The following is a 15,943-nucleotide window of genomic DNA, read 5'->3' on the forward strand; positions in this document are numbered from 1 at the left end:
TCAATAAACTTGCCGATGAATTTCAATCAAAATGCGGCAGCGGAGGGGGTGGGGGACTGGAGTTCTTTTAAAGCCCGTTGGGTGTGGATCATACTGAAAATGGGGCAAGAAAAGGAGGTAGAGAAAAGAGGAGAAGGAGGAGGGGAAAGATCCTCGTCTATCAAGAGCCCCCCCTTCCCTGCCTCCTCTGTCTATATTTCCTGTGGCAGAGGACTGATGCTGTGACTTAGTGAGGACAATCCATTTTAAGAGCCATTACAAAACAGACCTCTAACGATACTGTGGGACAAAAAGTGGGTCCAATTAAAATTAAATCAATGAATACCATCCTTACTGGGAAGGAAAAAAAAACACACACACCCATGCTTTTCATTTTTCTTTTGAAAGATAACCACAATACATTTCACAGAGAGACGTAATGGGGAAAATACATGCTCAACTGCAAGTACTTATTTCAATCAATTTCCTGGAGCTGGATTTCACAGGTCACTTGCTGATAACACGCTGTGGAATAATGCCACAGTGTGCTTCTCAAAGCCTACCTGACAAGCTGCCTGACAGTGGGGGAGTGTGAGCACGTGTCACGTCAGCCCTCTAATTGGACACAAGGTCCTTCCTCCGTGGAACCTTGTCGCGCTCCACACAGGCTCACAAGGCCTTCAAACCAGGCCCATCTAACTTGGCAACGAGTGTCTGCGCTACTCCTGTGGAGCTAGTGCTAAATACCAGAGTTGTAATGAGACAGGCAGGTATGGGGATGTGCCTGGTGGATAACATGCTTTGACACATGCTAAAACTGTTGTGCCAACTGGTTACAACCCACTTGACTGTGGCGATGACATTTATAAATGCCTATGTCATCCTCTCTCATTGTATTGCTTCATACTACGGGGTGGATTTTTTTTAAGGATATAGGAATAAAATGCTATGTAGTATACACTGTGAACATACAGCCTTCATCTGAGGTAAATGCTGTGTATTTGTAAGTCCTCCTCAAAAGCTGATCTGTTTACATACCTCCCTGAATGTCTTTGATTATAGCATATCTTGGCTGCAGGCCACACCCCGTCACTGACCAGCAACCAACAGAGTACCAAACCCAACCCTGCAGGACAGGAAATGAAAAGGAAGCTCTCCATCTAATCAGCTTGTAAGTCTGGGACTTCAAAGTAAGGGCAGGGCGGAGAGGAGACGTAAGGATAGGCCCGACTCACAAAGCCGGACAGCACGGGACCCGATCTGATGTGCTCCGATAAAGACGTCTATGTTTGTTTGTTTTAATTTTTATGGGAGAGGAGGGTCCAAGGCTGCATAACATGTTGTTCCTCTTTCTAAGAGTGGAACAGGAAGTGAGTTTAATTTTGGATTTGAGAACTGCATATCACTATTTATATCTCTGATTCGCCGCGCACAAAAGGTTGCCAGCTCAGTTTGGACTTCCATTGTACATGCATATTAAGACAGAAAGTAAGTTTTTTTTTTGACATACATAAAAGTAAATTAAAGTAAATCTATAAAGAAACCTCACTTCTGCATCAACATCTTCCTTTTCCGTCCCTTGCAGGGTTGACATTTCTTGATCTCCACCAGTATTGAGTGAAGCACACATGACCCCTTTGTCCTTATGTTGATGAATGACTGCCTCATACCCATTTTGTCAGATTTTGGTGCAGTGGAGTCGATAGCGTCACCTTGACGAGGAAAGTTTGTGATCCATCAGCCCTCAAGGCTGTCTGGCCACAACTAAGGCCTGGCAAGAGCAGCTCTCTGTATGGGGCATCTGCTTCATCCAAAATCCTTCACCCAGTGTGCTGCAGTCTTGTGAGGTCGAACGAATGGCTCTTATTACTGCCGCTTTACAGTGAAGAAAAAAAAAAAAAGAAAAAACACTTGACTTGTACTAATAGCTGAGAAGCCATGCTGGTCACCAAAGGTCTGAAGACGAAGCACCCTGTCAGTGCCCAGCTTGGGAAATTAGCAAATAATGTTCCCTTCCCCCTGACAAATGTGTGACAGCTCGCCTTCGCCAATCATTCTCTCCTAACGTTATGATGCATGTCCTGGATCCCCACTGGAGGATACAGGCGAAGTTTACTGACCCTCAATTTACCCATGACAAATGGGGGTCCCGGTAAATGTGCGTTTTCTGGGGCGCGGAAGGGGTTCATTTTAAGCAATCCTGGTTATGTGGATGTCACTGATTAGGATAAATAGTGGCTGAGTGTGTTAGGACTGCTTGCAGGACCATATTATCAAGGGCCTGCATCGTTGCCCCCGGAGGGGAGCTCTCGTGGAAACTTGGCTAAGATAGAAAACCAAAAGCTCTGATGCAATTAGGAGCTTAAATTGGATAAATTGTACGATCAAGTTTTTTATTTATGATTTACTCTTTCATAGAGTTCTGTAACTGTGCAGTAAAAAGGTTACGACGCCGCAAATGAGGCTGAAAATTGAGACCTTTTTGTTTTAAAATATTCGATCAAGCCGGCCTGTGCTGTTTTTATTGCGTAATAAAGTGCAAAGTATAATAAAGTATTGACTCAGGTACAGCCAGGACTTTCTCCTTTTGATTTTCTACAACCTTGCTGACAGTTGATTGTAAGAGTCCTGTCCTGACCAATGGATAACCAATACATGGATTAGACAGAGGACAGGCTAGCAAGCTCCAAGGGACAACACTCTGTTAGAAGGTAAAAGGTATGGACTGTAAAATAATAATAAAAAAAAAAATAGGCAACTTGTCATTCCTATAAAAAATGCACCAATTAAATAAACAGATATAAGCTCTTTGAGCAGTCAGTAAACTATAGCTGAGTGAAGTTTTATAAGGTATGTCTGTTTGTCTCATTAGTGTTTTAAACATTCGACAGTCAATGCCAACAGGACTATTTGACATACACTACAGGGTGCTCTCTTTCTGAGAATGGATTGTGAGTTTTGGAGTCGTTCCAGAGTGCTAACCCGAGTAAGGACGTGCCCCTCTGCTGTTCGAATTGACTGCAGTCTCCTCTGTGTTGACTCTTTGGTAATTTGTGATAATTTCTTAAATTGAGCGAGTTAAATCTCCACAATTAGGGTGGCGGTGCAAGAAGAGTCAACATGAAAAAAAAATAGTCTGAAAAGGCACTCCTCTCAAGTCGTGCTCTCAAGTCACGCTTGAAGCCATATGCTTTGATAAGTAGACCTTTGATATGCACATGGTGCTCTCCAATATGACACCGGAACATTCTGTGCCTTTCAGACAGTAATGTGTCACTACATGCCCTTTGCAGCCCATCTAATGTGCTGTTGTAACTCCAGGTCATTTCAAATCTATTTGCTCATGTTGTGCCATTTGTTCAAGCGCTCCAAGGTTGGAAATGAGCTGTTTCATTCTTAAATACATGATCCACCCTCCCGCACTCGATGCAATTCTCATTTTAATGTCTGAGAGGAGTAACACTCTTTCACCTCGCAATTACTGTACATATGGAATCAGCGATACCTCATTCTGGCGTTATGCATTCTGCTCTCTTTACTGGTTTCATTCTCTCAAGCGTCAACCCTTGTACAATCAAGGTGAGGCACATGGGGAATAGCAGAGCAGAGGAGCTGGACCTGTCTATTGGTGACTTTCTCTTTTAATTCGCCGCACTAATCAATTGTACCACCGTTGCCTCCAGGGGTAATTGTATCTTTATACTAACTGGAAGTGAGTAGGAACCCAGGGAAGACAGAGAGGAAGAATGGGGGGGGGGGGGGGGGGGGAATCAACAAAGATAGAGAGAAGGGGACACGTTTCCCCAGTAAAACCTGATGGTAATCATCCCAATCCGCTTAGCCTCTGTGACTAATGGGGTCTGTTCTTAAGGGACCTGGCACTTTCACTAGGGTGCTATAGAAGCCATTAATGTCTTAACTTATACACCTTCTCAGGGCTGTGCAGTAACACATGTACACACACACACACACACACACACACACACACACACACACACACACACACACACACACTCACTTTCTCCCCCTCACTTACTCTCGCACAAACAGACACACATACACTTACACACTACACTCCTGTTTCATTATCCCGGTGCCTTGTTGGCCTCTGCTCCGCTCCTGCTAGGGAGGTTAAATGCAGGAGAGCTGGGCCAGACTGCACGGTTGGAGGAGACGGGGACGGATGGCTGGGGGTGGTAGTGGTGGTGGTGGAGGTCTGGGGAGTGAGAGTGGGGGGACTTGATGAGAAACAGCTGCCCCAGGATGGAGGGGTCTGGATGGAGATTTTAGGAGGGGGTGTGGAGGGGGTGGGGGGTGTCTCCTGCACAGTCCTGGCCTTGAGCACTGCAAGGCCAGGGCTGTGCTGGAGGCCTGGGAGTGCTGGGGGAAGTGAGAGTGCTCTAAACGTGCCCCTGTTTCATTCTGCCCATCAGAGTTGGAACAGACAGAGGCTTCCAGGTCAGACAGGCTCTGACCCTCGCAACCTCTGTCTCCTCACCAATGATGACAGATAAGACCACCACTTCCTTCTGTTAGCCAAGATAATCAGATCCTTTACTTAAGAGTGTCGCACACACACACACACACACACACACACACACACGCGCGCGCGCGCACACACGCGTGCACACACACACACTCTTTCTCTGCCACATACACATCTCTCTCATCTCCTCGCACACTTTCCCTCCTCTGAATTCGTGCTGAACACACGAGAATAACTTCAGTCACACTCCTGCACTTAACCTAGATATTGCTTTTCTAATCTGATTCTTAAAAAAATTAAACCACATTTTGGCTTACAAAATCTGCAAATTACCAGAAAACATTATCCATCTTGCTAAAGGTCAGATAAAGAGAATTGTCAGAATGAGTTATCCTGTCGACTTTAGTTTAACAGAGCTTGGCAACGCCCTCGTATGATGGCATGTCAGAGGGGGATCAAGTTGCACTTGTAGGAGCCCCTCCACGAAACAACTTTTCACTGGCGCTGCAAATCTCACACATTTAACATTCAGCCAGCAGGGCCCTGGTTACTTCATTATTAGTGCATGGACTCGGGGCTGAGGGGTCCGTCCAGAGAGAGGGAGGAAAAAGGGGGGGTACAGGAGAAGCCTGGAGAAAAAAGAGAGAGAGGGGAAGAGAAGATTTAGACTCACCAGTATAGACAAATCTCCCAGGGGCACCTTTGCAGAACTGCTTGGACTTGTAGGACAGCGTGACTTCCACAACACCGGGAATGTGCCGAGGTGGAGTCTGGACGCGGATGGCGTGGGGAGTTATGAGCTGGTTTACAGAGAAAAAGAAAAGAAACAATGAGTCACCGGCAATAACAACTACAGAGCATGTATGTTATCAGTGCTGGCAAGAGGGTTTGTCTTAGTCTTAAAATACTTCAAAATACATTTTCCAAAAAGCTACAAAACGTAAACTTTTGACTGAAATCTGAAACTTGACATCATACCTCACTCCATACGAGCATGGTGCCGAACACAACTTGTAGGCCATCAAAGAAGTTGTCCCCTATGATGATGACAGTGGCTCCTCCAGTGGTCCATCCCTCGCTAGGGCTGATTGCCTTGATGCATGGGGTGGCTGCTTATCCAGGACAAAGAGAAGAGCAAATTCAGCACCTAGTCTTCAACACTCGGGCGCATGTCTGTTCCCACTCAGACACATTACTGCATCACCTCTACGTTCAGCCCTCCATGTCTCTCTCACAAAGACATATCATGGAAATTGCCCCCCGGAAAAAAAAAAAAAAATGATGGATTTGTCCTTTAAGGCGTGAGAATCAAAATCATTTATCAGCGCACTGGAGTGGTGTAGTTAAGCAGACCCTTCAAATGGTCCACTTCACAAAGGCTAAACGCCAGGCTCACCAGGAAAATGATTTGATGGAGCAAATTATGTGTCAGGGCAAATGTAGCTATCAGAATTGATTAAGCATGCACCCGCATGTACAGTAAAATTTCAAAGTTGAACACATCTTAAATGAGTCAAGAATAAAGCCTGTTAAAGTGGAAATGACAAGCTAAAGCTTTGCTGCTTCATGTTATTTCATTACCTTTGTTTTGCATGTGCAGTACAGTGCAGTAGAGTTTCAGGTTTCATAACGCGAAAAGCACTCATGAATTATTCAGACTGAGATCTTTTTTTTTTTTCCTTTCTTTTTGTGATCGATTCAATCCATTTCATATTGTTTATTACAATGCTTTTCATCTGGCATGACTTCTGCTATGTAGCTCTGCCATTCATCAACAGTCTGGGTTGTTATTATAATCTAATTTGAGTGATCTGGTGCCTCACATTCACTGTCATTTGATGCATTACCTTAATATGGTGTTCAGCACAACACCGTGTTTACAACAGAAATAGCATGACAGCTAGCCATAAAATAGCAATATCAACTTTAATCTATTTCCATCAATATCTTTTAATAGACTATGAATTGTGCATGTTTTTCCTACTCCTAAAAATGCGAGCAACTTATTTCAGCAAGTTCCTTTTTTTTTTTTTTTTTTTACAAGCTCACTTCTAAACCTCTATTATCCTTTCCATCCAGTAAGTAAATCACAGTCAGCCATTGTTGTATGGATCACCTCAGACAAGACATCTCCCTTTGTTTGCCTTGCTGTTGGGTCTGTTCAGGTCATGTTTGCTCTCTCTCCCTGCCCATAAAGTGCACACACACACATTGGTACTACAGGGAATCTGACTTTAACAGGCGCTGTTGACTTCATGCTAATCACCTCGTACAGATTTTCATTTGTGAGGCCTGGAGGAGTGACATTTGCTTTCCTTAATTGCGAAGCAGAGCGTCTGAAAGAGGACCAACCCTCTATGGGCATGCTGGGCCCCCTCTAAGGGCCTGACCTTCATCAGTGCGGACGATTACAGCAAATAATTCACCCTTCAAAATTACTGTAAACAAATTGACTTTGGGGATGAGAGAGAGGGGGGGCAGGAAGGAGGAGGAGGCAAGAAGAGGGCCTGATGGTGACGGTAACTGTTGGGGGGCAGCTGCAGCCTGAAACCTACGACAGGCATACACAATCACGCGCGCACGCACGCACGCCAGCACGCGCGCGCGCACACTCACACACACACACACACACACACACACACACACACACACACACACACGTACACACAAACAAACACAGACGCACCACCTCGGAAATCCCAGTGCCCCCTCCCACACACAGAAGGACCCATGGAGAGGCAGCGACCGGGGCCCTAAGCCGTCCACCCTTCTGCCTAAAAATTTGCATATGTCTCAATGCACAGACAGAGAGGGGAGCATGTGCTGAATGGGGACCGTGGCGAAGTGGATTACACAGTCAGCGCAGGCGATCTGATGACAGACACGCACAATGCCCCCTCAGCAGATGATAGGCATCATGAGGAGTGGACGGATGAGGATGCAAAGAGCCGGCCTGCCGGCCTGAGTGTTGCATCGCTAAATCTTTGCAAACTTTGAGCTGCAGCGGAGGAAATAAACTTGATTTCAATTCATATGTTATGGCTTGTTTTGTTTTGGGCGTTGTTTTTCATGCTCAATTGTTACCCTGTTTATTTTGTTGGTGTGCTTGAATTTACTTCAAGATCTTCTTTGCCGTGAAATGACCGCAGGCTGCTGATCTGTGATCTGTTCTAATCTTTTCCCAGTCTGGTTGGGGTTAGCCGTAGAGGACGTCAAAACTGATCCGAGATCTGAGCAGAGGAGGTCCTAGCTCTAGTATTGTGACACTCAAACAGGTCTGATGTGGCCCCGTGAAGCCGTCCTTTGTTCTGCCTGCTGAAATGTGTTGTAATTGTGCTGTGGGATGTCCAGATGGTCGGTTGATAGTGCAGCTGATGGGATTATACCTTTTACCTCTCCCTGGGCCATCTGTTCCCTTTGACTCTCCCTCGCTCTCTTTCTCTCTCTCACTCACTCTCAGCCTCTCTCGCTCATACTCTCTCCTTCTCTTTCTCCTTTCCTCCTCTCCCTTTCCCCCCTTCTTTTCTCCTTCTCTTTCTTCCTCTTAGGCCCAGCAGTCTGGATTCACTTGTCTTTATTGCATAAACCCTAACAGCATTACAGCCACTTGGCATGCAAATGAGCCAGGCGCTGCAGGCTCTATGCTGAGTCTCCTATATTGTCTGGGGCTCTATAATGGTGGAACTGAGCTAAGGAACGTGTGTGCGTGTCAGTGAGCGAGTGTGTGTGTGTGTGTGTGTGTGTGTGTGTGTGTGTGTGTGTGTGTGTGAGAGAGAGAGAGAGACCGATTCTATGTGTGTCGGTGTTATGCTGTTCGTGTGTGTCTGTGTGTGCGCGCAGTGGGGGTGATGCTGTGTGTGAAAGACTCAGCTATTTGTGAGCATGTTTATGCACCTTTGAGCTTGAATCTATACATGTTTGAGTGACAGGCAGCCACAAAGCACGTTCGTGTCTGAATGCATAATATGCTTGTTGTGTGACAGTACACACAAGTGAACAAAAAATGTCACATGGTGGGTTTCTGTCTGTCAGCCACAGGCTGTGCCCTCTCTGGGCCAATAGGGGGCAGCACTTCTTGATCAATGCGAGGCAGGCAGTGCAAGTGTAGTGTGAGCCTTGAGCCTCTCTGTTTTCAGCCACACAGTCTGTCAGTCAGTCAGTCAGCCAGCCAGCCAGCCAGCCAGCCAGCCAGCCACATATCTGAGGCTTCTCGCCCAGTGAACTCCCGAGGAAGAATGTGTTGCTAATTTAAAGCACGCTGTCTGTCTGCCTGCTAGTTGTCAAAGCACTATGGAGGACATGGCTGGAATTACATTTTATGACCCGGTCTCCTTTTCTCATGTGTCACATCCCTCTCTTGTTTGTTAAAGGTGACTCAAACAAAGTGAGCGATCGCTGTTGATGCATGTTAAATTAGTTTGTTATGGAGCTGAGCCTTGGAGGGAGAAAAAAAAAAAAAAAAAAAAAAAAAAACCCAGCTCTCAACTGGTGCACGGTTAAGCAGAGGGAAGGTGTATTAAAGTTATTAGACAAAGACATGTTCAACTGGGCGGTTGACAATAGCTTCTTTTCTTGCTTTACGGGGCGTCACTCTGCTGCTTTGAAGAGTGTGGTGAAGAGAAGAATAAAAAAAAAGGATGGGTTGGGGTAACCTGTAAAGAACACAAGCACACACACACACACACAGACATACATAAGACACATCCACACGCACACAAAACACAGGGGGTCCCACGGGAGCGGGGGAACATGGAGGCGAGGGCTCAACCTCTTTAATTGCTCTCCTCATTAAGAAACTGGTTGCTAGGCGATCCACACCTATCGTGTCATAAACGTGAAACACACAAACAGAACGTCAGCGAACATAATGACTTTGGTGCTCCGGGCAGGACTTTAATTATTTGATTTTGTTCTCCAGTAGAGGAGTCATTAATAAAGACAAAAACAAATAGATTAGCTTTTCCCCCACTAGGACTGGAGAGCACTGAGATATATTAATTGTCTAGTCTTTTTTTTTTTTTTTTGTATTAGTAGTTGTTGTATTAAACATTACATTTGCTTTTGGTGATAGAACCATTAATGCCCATTAATGTGCAGAGAAGCTTGTTTTAGTCAGTGGTGTATATAAACTGTTTCTCCAGCCATAATTGGGTCTTGAAATCTGAAGATAAGCAATTTGCACAATTGGCCTAAGTCAGTTCTTTTTTTTTTCTTCCTTACAATCTTTCAGCTGTGTGTGTGTGCTCCCATTTGCAAGTGGAGGCCAAAAGGGTCAGAAGGTTATGTTCAGTGCATTTTACTTTTTGGATTTCCCATGGTTTGGTGGTCCTTCTTTTCTCTCTTTTGGCTGAGAAGGCAATCAGTCTATCATATGGAATCAGTTGGAAGAAAAACAGTAAGTTCTGTTTTTCTCATAGCCCCCCAACCCCCCAACCCCCTCACACACACACACACACACACACACACACACACACACACACACACACACACACACACACACATACGCACACACTCACACCATCAACCCACCCGTCCCTCACCCCCCCCCCCCCCCCCCCTTCTTTCTGTCTTTCTCCTTCCTCCCCCTGTTTCAGCTCTCTCACAGCTAAATCTGCAGAACCCAATGGCAGGAAATTGACCTCACAGCCAAATTCTTCAGCAATTTGATCATGTTTCACGTACGCTTTTAGGACAAATGTAGGTGCATTAGGAGACTGGAAGTAGTATAACATTTTTAAATCATGAATTAGCCGGAGTATCATCAACATCCTCAGTGATTCTGAAATAATAAACACATGGAGTGATGCATACTATTTCCAGTCGAGAGAAAACAGCAGGTCTGACGGACGCAAAAAAAAAAAAAATGTAAGTAAAAAGTAAAAAAATGAAAGTGATGGAGGAACAAAAGATTCTAAGGGACTAGAAGCAACTACTGGAGATGTGTGCTCTGAAAAAAGTGTGAGGATGTCTGAAAAGAGAAAAAAAAAAAAAAAAAAAAAAAAAAAAAAGCAGAGCAAATTATAAGATGTAAAAATGTGCCTACCATTCTCCAGATAAGGAGGCGTACCTTCTGAAGGGTCGAGTCTGCGAGCCCTTCGCCCATGCTTGGAATTGTTGTGTACGAACATGTTGTCAGAGACAGCCAAGACATGGCCGTCCACATTGACAGTCGTCGATACGACAACCTGCAAGAGGAGTAAAAGGAAAACATTACATCTAGCAAGTTTCAAGACATAAATGAAGAGTGACAAATAGTTTAGTCTAGTTTTAGAGAGAACTTCTGGTTCAGAGGGGATACAATAATACCATAAAAATGTTGTCCTGTCCAGGTACATTCCTCTGTGGTATTGATTACTATTGTCAGACCTCTTGAAGTGGTTGTTCTCTTTGAACATATCACATTACAGTTACCTCTCTTCTCAGCCATTGTGTTTTTGCTTTTTAGTGTCTCGCATTTGTGTACAGCTAATTGACTTTTCAATCACTAAAATACCATTTCCGTTTACCCACTCTGCCAACTGTCATCATAGCCGAAGCTCAGAATTATTGATCAGCTTGTCCATCTATTTGAGGACGGGAGGCCTCCCTTTTAAAATATTACTGCAGTCATTAGCAACTGAACCGTACTCCATCCCATCACTCAACAAACATTTTACTAGGATCAAATTCCAAGCCACACTCCATATTTCATAATGCTTATTTTTGTTGTTGTTTTTTGGCTACCGCATTCCAAACAGTGAGCGGTATGTGAATGGCCAAAGTGTTTCTGAGCCGGAAACAGAGAGCCCCTCTCAGGTTTGCTTCGCCGGTAAGTGACCTCGGTGCAGCAGTGGAATTTAGGGGGGGCGCTTTTTTTGGTCGGTTTGGAAAGGGTGGGGGGTACGAGGGGGAAAGAAGGGGAAGTGAAAGAGCTCCATTCTTGTGAGCAGGTTCAGAGCTGGGCCAAGCTGAGGATGATGGATTGGGCCCTTTCTGGCCTCCAGCTGGTTTTGGGGGGTAATAAGTAGAGAGTAAGGCATGCAGAATACACAACTTTGGCCAGAGAAACACCTATGGTGGAGCATCTGGGAAATCTATTTGGGGGAAGTGGCATACTAACCGTTGGACTAAAGATAATGCATGATAATCGAGAACAATAATACAAAAAAAAAAAAAATAAATCTTCCTGTTTTAGAAACAAACTAGTTTAACAAAAAGAGTGATGCTCAAACTTAGTTCTTGCATTCCTTTTGACACACAGAACTGAGAGGTGAGAGTCCTTGGTGGCTGTCATGAATCAGTCCACATTCACCCTGAGGGAAGATTTGAGGAGGCAGGGGAGGTCTGATGGTGGTGACATCAGGAGGGGACACCCTGTCTTGTCTGTTTCATGTCTGGTTTTCCTCCTGGAGGATGCCGGCTCATGTGTCTATCACAATGCAGTGCTGCCAGTGACGGACGCCCTCCTGCAGTTTGTCGTTACCCTGATAGGACAAATCACACTAAAGTCTCACTGTCTCACCTTGACCTAGTGGGCTGTCCGCGGTGAACATGTCTCGGTAGGATGGATGGAGGGTGGGATAAATGGATCAGCAGGGGGTCAATAATTTCGAGGCTCAACTACTTGACACATTAGATGTGAGAGGGTTAAAGAAACAGTAAAAGTGCTCAACGGTCGTGTCCTTTCAGTGTAAATTTTGTCAGCCTGCAATAATGATGGCTTTCAGATGGCTTAAGATGGTTTTCATTGGCTATATAGAGAGCTGCATATGTGTGACATTAAGTGTATGCATATGTGGGTAAGAATGAGAGATGGATATAGAGAAAGCAAACATATGCGCTCCGAGCGTGTGTGTGTGCGTGTGCGCGTGCGCGCGTGCGCGTCTGTATGCATTTCTTGCGCATATGTGTGTGCAAGAAGGTATGCGTTTCCGCTGCCAGACAGATCCTGAGTTAACACTGTTGTTACATGTGGTTGGATCGTCCTCCCCTCTGCGCTGAGGCTCAGAAAGCTGTCAGGAACACAATTGATGGCACTCTTAAATCCTATATCCTTATTTGTGTCAGATGGTATTCCCTAATAAATATTCTGTCCAGAGCGCACAGGACACAAAATCCCTCGCTCGGTCTTTCCCTGGTTTTTGCCTCCTTCAGTGCCAATACTAAAAATGTATTCATATGTGAATCTGTGTCAGTGTGACTTAGTATAGTCTATCAGCTGCGCATTTTGCACACCTGTGTGTATGTGTGCGCGCGAGTGTCTGCATAAAAAAAAAAAAAAAAAGAAGAGCGACAGACAGTGAAAGACTGTAGCATATGTGTGAAATAAATTTCAGTCACCTGGAATCTGCGCATGTCTCGTGGATTCCCTGCATTCTTCAGACAGTTCTGATTGCACTTGAGAAAGAACTTTAGAAAGAATCTGAAAGAGAGCACACAAAAGAGGAGCAAAAACTATTAATTATGAAGCTAAAATGTTAAATAGCAGCGCGACCGAATATTTCAATTAGATTCCTCAAACACTCCCAGGTTGCACATTCATTCGTTCATTGATCACGTCAGTCGGAAAGCAGCATGACATTATTTCAGTTTGGGAAGTCACACTCTATTACTCTTTCAAAAATCAAGAGCATCAGTCTCTTTGTGATCTCATCCTCTCACCTGAGTTCATGGGTCTTTCCCAACACCCATCTGCCACTAACATACAGGAAGTCACTTGATATTCCACCCACCTCTTTAATCCCAGGACACCCCCTGTGCAATTAAAGTTCTCCTGTTCAATAGGGAAGCAAATGAGGCCCACCTGTGACCAGGTCTTGTTTGAAGAGCATCAGGGATAAAGGACCTAACAAGGTGAGAGCGCGCCACAAAACTTATAGTCCTGTCAGGCAATTAGGCGGACACTCCTGGGACCACCGTATGCCACACACACACAGACACACGCACACAACGCATACACACACCCGTGTACTTGTGGGTGGGTGAGGCAATTATGCCACAAATTACAACCTGGCTAATCGTCTCTGAACAAATGTCACGTCTGAGTGAGATCTGGCCTTGGTTAGTTTGTAAGCTGCCTTCTTCTCTCGCTTTCTCTCGGGTCTCGCTGAATTTATTGATAAGGCCGCCTGTTGAGAATTGTGTATCAGATGTGACCATGCAAACGTAAAATAGTTCAAGAGAGGAAAAGTAAAAACAAGGCAAATAAGAGGAATTATCTCAGACGTAGCCTATTGTGTACAATCTTACATGACCACACAGAATAAACAGCGAAATCGACTTGCTGTTTTTGCAAATTCTCCCCACAGAATCATGACTAATTGCGCCTTTGCTTTCTCCGATTCATTATAGATACAGTGCTGTGATATTTATTTTTCATCGCATTGCGCTATCATTACTATATGCAATACTGTGGGTTCCATTGTAATACTGACTTGGCTCACAGAATAACAGCGGCTCATTGGATTACCATAGATTGCACCATAGATTGCACGGCCATTTCATTCAGCTAAATACAGTGGCTTGTGTGGCCTGCGAGGACGCTTTCACAACACTTAAGACTTCTCGTTCGCCCAGTGGGATCCCAGCCAGGCCATAAATCAGAGTCTGAAATGACCCTTCTAACCCTGGCCACATTAACACATGCACTGGTCATTTAGAAGCGTTCTTCGATAGACTCCTATACCTTGCGCTTCGCTGAGGGCCCAGGAGGGAGATGAGAGGTGAGAAAATATTTTCACTCCGCATCCAAGGAGCTTTGGCTCGGACATCAATAAAAGACGTTTTAACCCATGCCAGAATGCTGATTGCCTGTCGGTGTGTGGTGAGGCCATAAAAAACCTGACTTGTCATTAGTGCATTTCGCTTGATTGTGCTCACTGTGTTTTCGGGTTGCATCTGTTGGCTGATCATCAAGATGACCATTATGTACTCTAATTCCCTGACCCTGTTTTTATTTCCCCAAAGAGTCATAATGTAGAGCAGCAGACATCTGCGGAAAGCAGACCTGAAATACGACTTTTATTTGTCTGTCGCCTCTCATACAGATTGGGTAAGACTCATGGTGTGTGTTTGTGAGTGCACGCCTACACGCGTATGAGTTGCGTGCGTGCGTGCGTGCGTGTGTGTGTACATTCATCGCCCGTTGGTAGACAATTTATGTCAGACTGAGACATAGAATATATTTCCTGGGCAATGCATTGACTTCATAAAAGAAACACATTACTTTCAGCTTGTCTTGACTGTTTTCTTGGATACTTTAAAGCTTTTACATACTGTTTCCACTACGGCGAAACCAAAAGTTAAGAAACAATAAACACAAGAAATGGAGTGCCCACGCTTTCATAAAGTACCTCCTTTATGTTTACTGTTATGAAGGCAATTAAGCACAATTTCTCTCCTAAAAAGATAAGCTTAATTTTCATAGTCCACAGCAGTGGCGGTGCTATAGCATCCATTACATTTGAGTTGGTTAAGATTCTCCATGAGCACAGTGCAAATTGGTCCTTGGTGAAAAGGAGAGCAATTAAGACAAGGCCCCTCTCTCTCTCTTTTACTTCTTAAATATCTACAGAAGTTTGTGCTGGTGTTTTGGCACGCACAGAGACAAAAGGAGGTTGTTTAATTGTTTTTTAATGGGATATCAAGTCGTCGCTGCCATTAGATGTTGGCAATGGAGGGCAAAGGGGGATAGAGAGAAAGAATGAACTGCAATTAGGTTTGATTAAAGCTATCCTTCTCAATAATCAGCTGTTCTGACAGGACAGGGGGACCCTGGTGGCTGCTGAGATGGAGGAAGGTGTTGAGTGATATTAAGGCCAATGAAGGGGATATTAACATGGCTAATTAAAGCTCTTCCAAAGCCGGGAGAGGAGGCTCTCAGTGGACCGCACTGGATGAAATAATCGGCCAAGGCAGCTATCAGTTGGAGGAGAGAGAGAAAGGGAGTGCGGGAAGGGGTGGGGTGTAGTCCATCTGAGGGAAGGGGGGGGGAGTAGAGGGAGGGATAGTGGGAGGCGTAAAGGAAAACTATGAAGTGTGAAGAAAGACAAAGAGGAAGACATCGACAGGCATATAGAGAAAGACTTCCAGGGCAGCCACGGAAGCTCATTTTGACATCAACTCTCTCTGTCTGCATGCCCGAAGTCTGCCAGTATAACTAAGACCTGACATTGGCTTTTATCTCCGACAGCTAGTCATACAGGTCCACAAATCAACGTTAAAACAATCCTACTCATGCCTTGGTCTCAGGCAATTAATACGATTCTCCTGTAGTACCTCCATGCTCGCCCACTGCCGAAGCTACTAATCATGCCATAATGATTTCTCTCCCTCTGGTCAAAGGGGAAATAGATTGTCTCTTTAGTAATGCAGCAGGCTCTGCGCCTTCCACTCCCTGGCTTCACAGACTCGGTAATTGAGGAGAAAAAGGCCGACTTTGGCACTTTGACTGATTTGAGGGCTGCTAGACCCTCTTATCTTTACTCTGATCATTTTAGG

The 15,943-nt window shown here is 44.9% G+C and overlaps 1 protein-coding gene across 6 annotated transcripts in view; it reads right to left on the reverse strand.

Annotated features, from left to right (window-relative positions):
* Window positions 1–15,943, reverse strand: part of LOC138195275 (transcription factor COE3) — a 67,193-nt gene that overhangs the window by 13,944 nt on the left and 37,306 nt on the right. For 2 of the 6 annotated variants that reach the window (XM_069144556.1, XM_069144553.1), the window contains exons 7-10: window positions 12,785–12,866; window positions 10,533–10,650; window positions 5,444–5,574; window positions 5,139–5,265 (exon numbers count right to left, since the gene is read on the reverse strand). In XM_069144556.1, the coding sequence (XP_069000657.1) occupies window positions 5,139–5,265; window positions 5,444–5,574; window positions 10,533–10,650; window positions 12,785–12,866 (458 nt within the window). Of the gene's footprint in view, window positions 1–5,138; window positions 5,266–5,443; window positions 5,578–10,508; window positions 10,651–12,784; window positions 12,867–15,943 lie in introns of all 6 variants that reach the window. The other 4 variants (XM_069144555.1, XM_069144552.1, XM_069144554.1 and 1 more) reach the window with 2 other exon arrangements.

Source organism: Embiotoca jacksoni, unplaced genomic scaffold (genome assembly GCF_022577435.1).
Source record: "Embiotoca jacksoni isolate LCO1_2020_lvr unplaced genomic scaffold, fEmbJac1.0.p SCAF_12, whole genome shotgun sequence".
In the NCBI taxonomy this organism is placed as follows: domain Eukaryota; kingdom Metazoa; phylum Chordata; class Actinopteri; family Embiotocidae; genus Embiotoca; species Embiotoca jacksoni.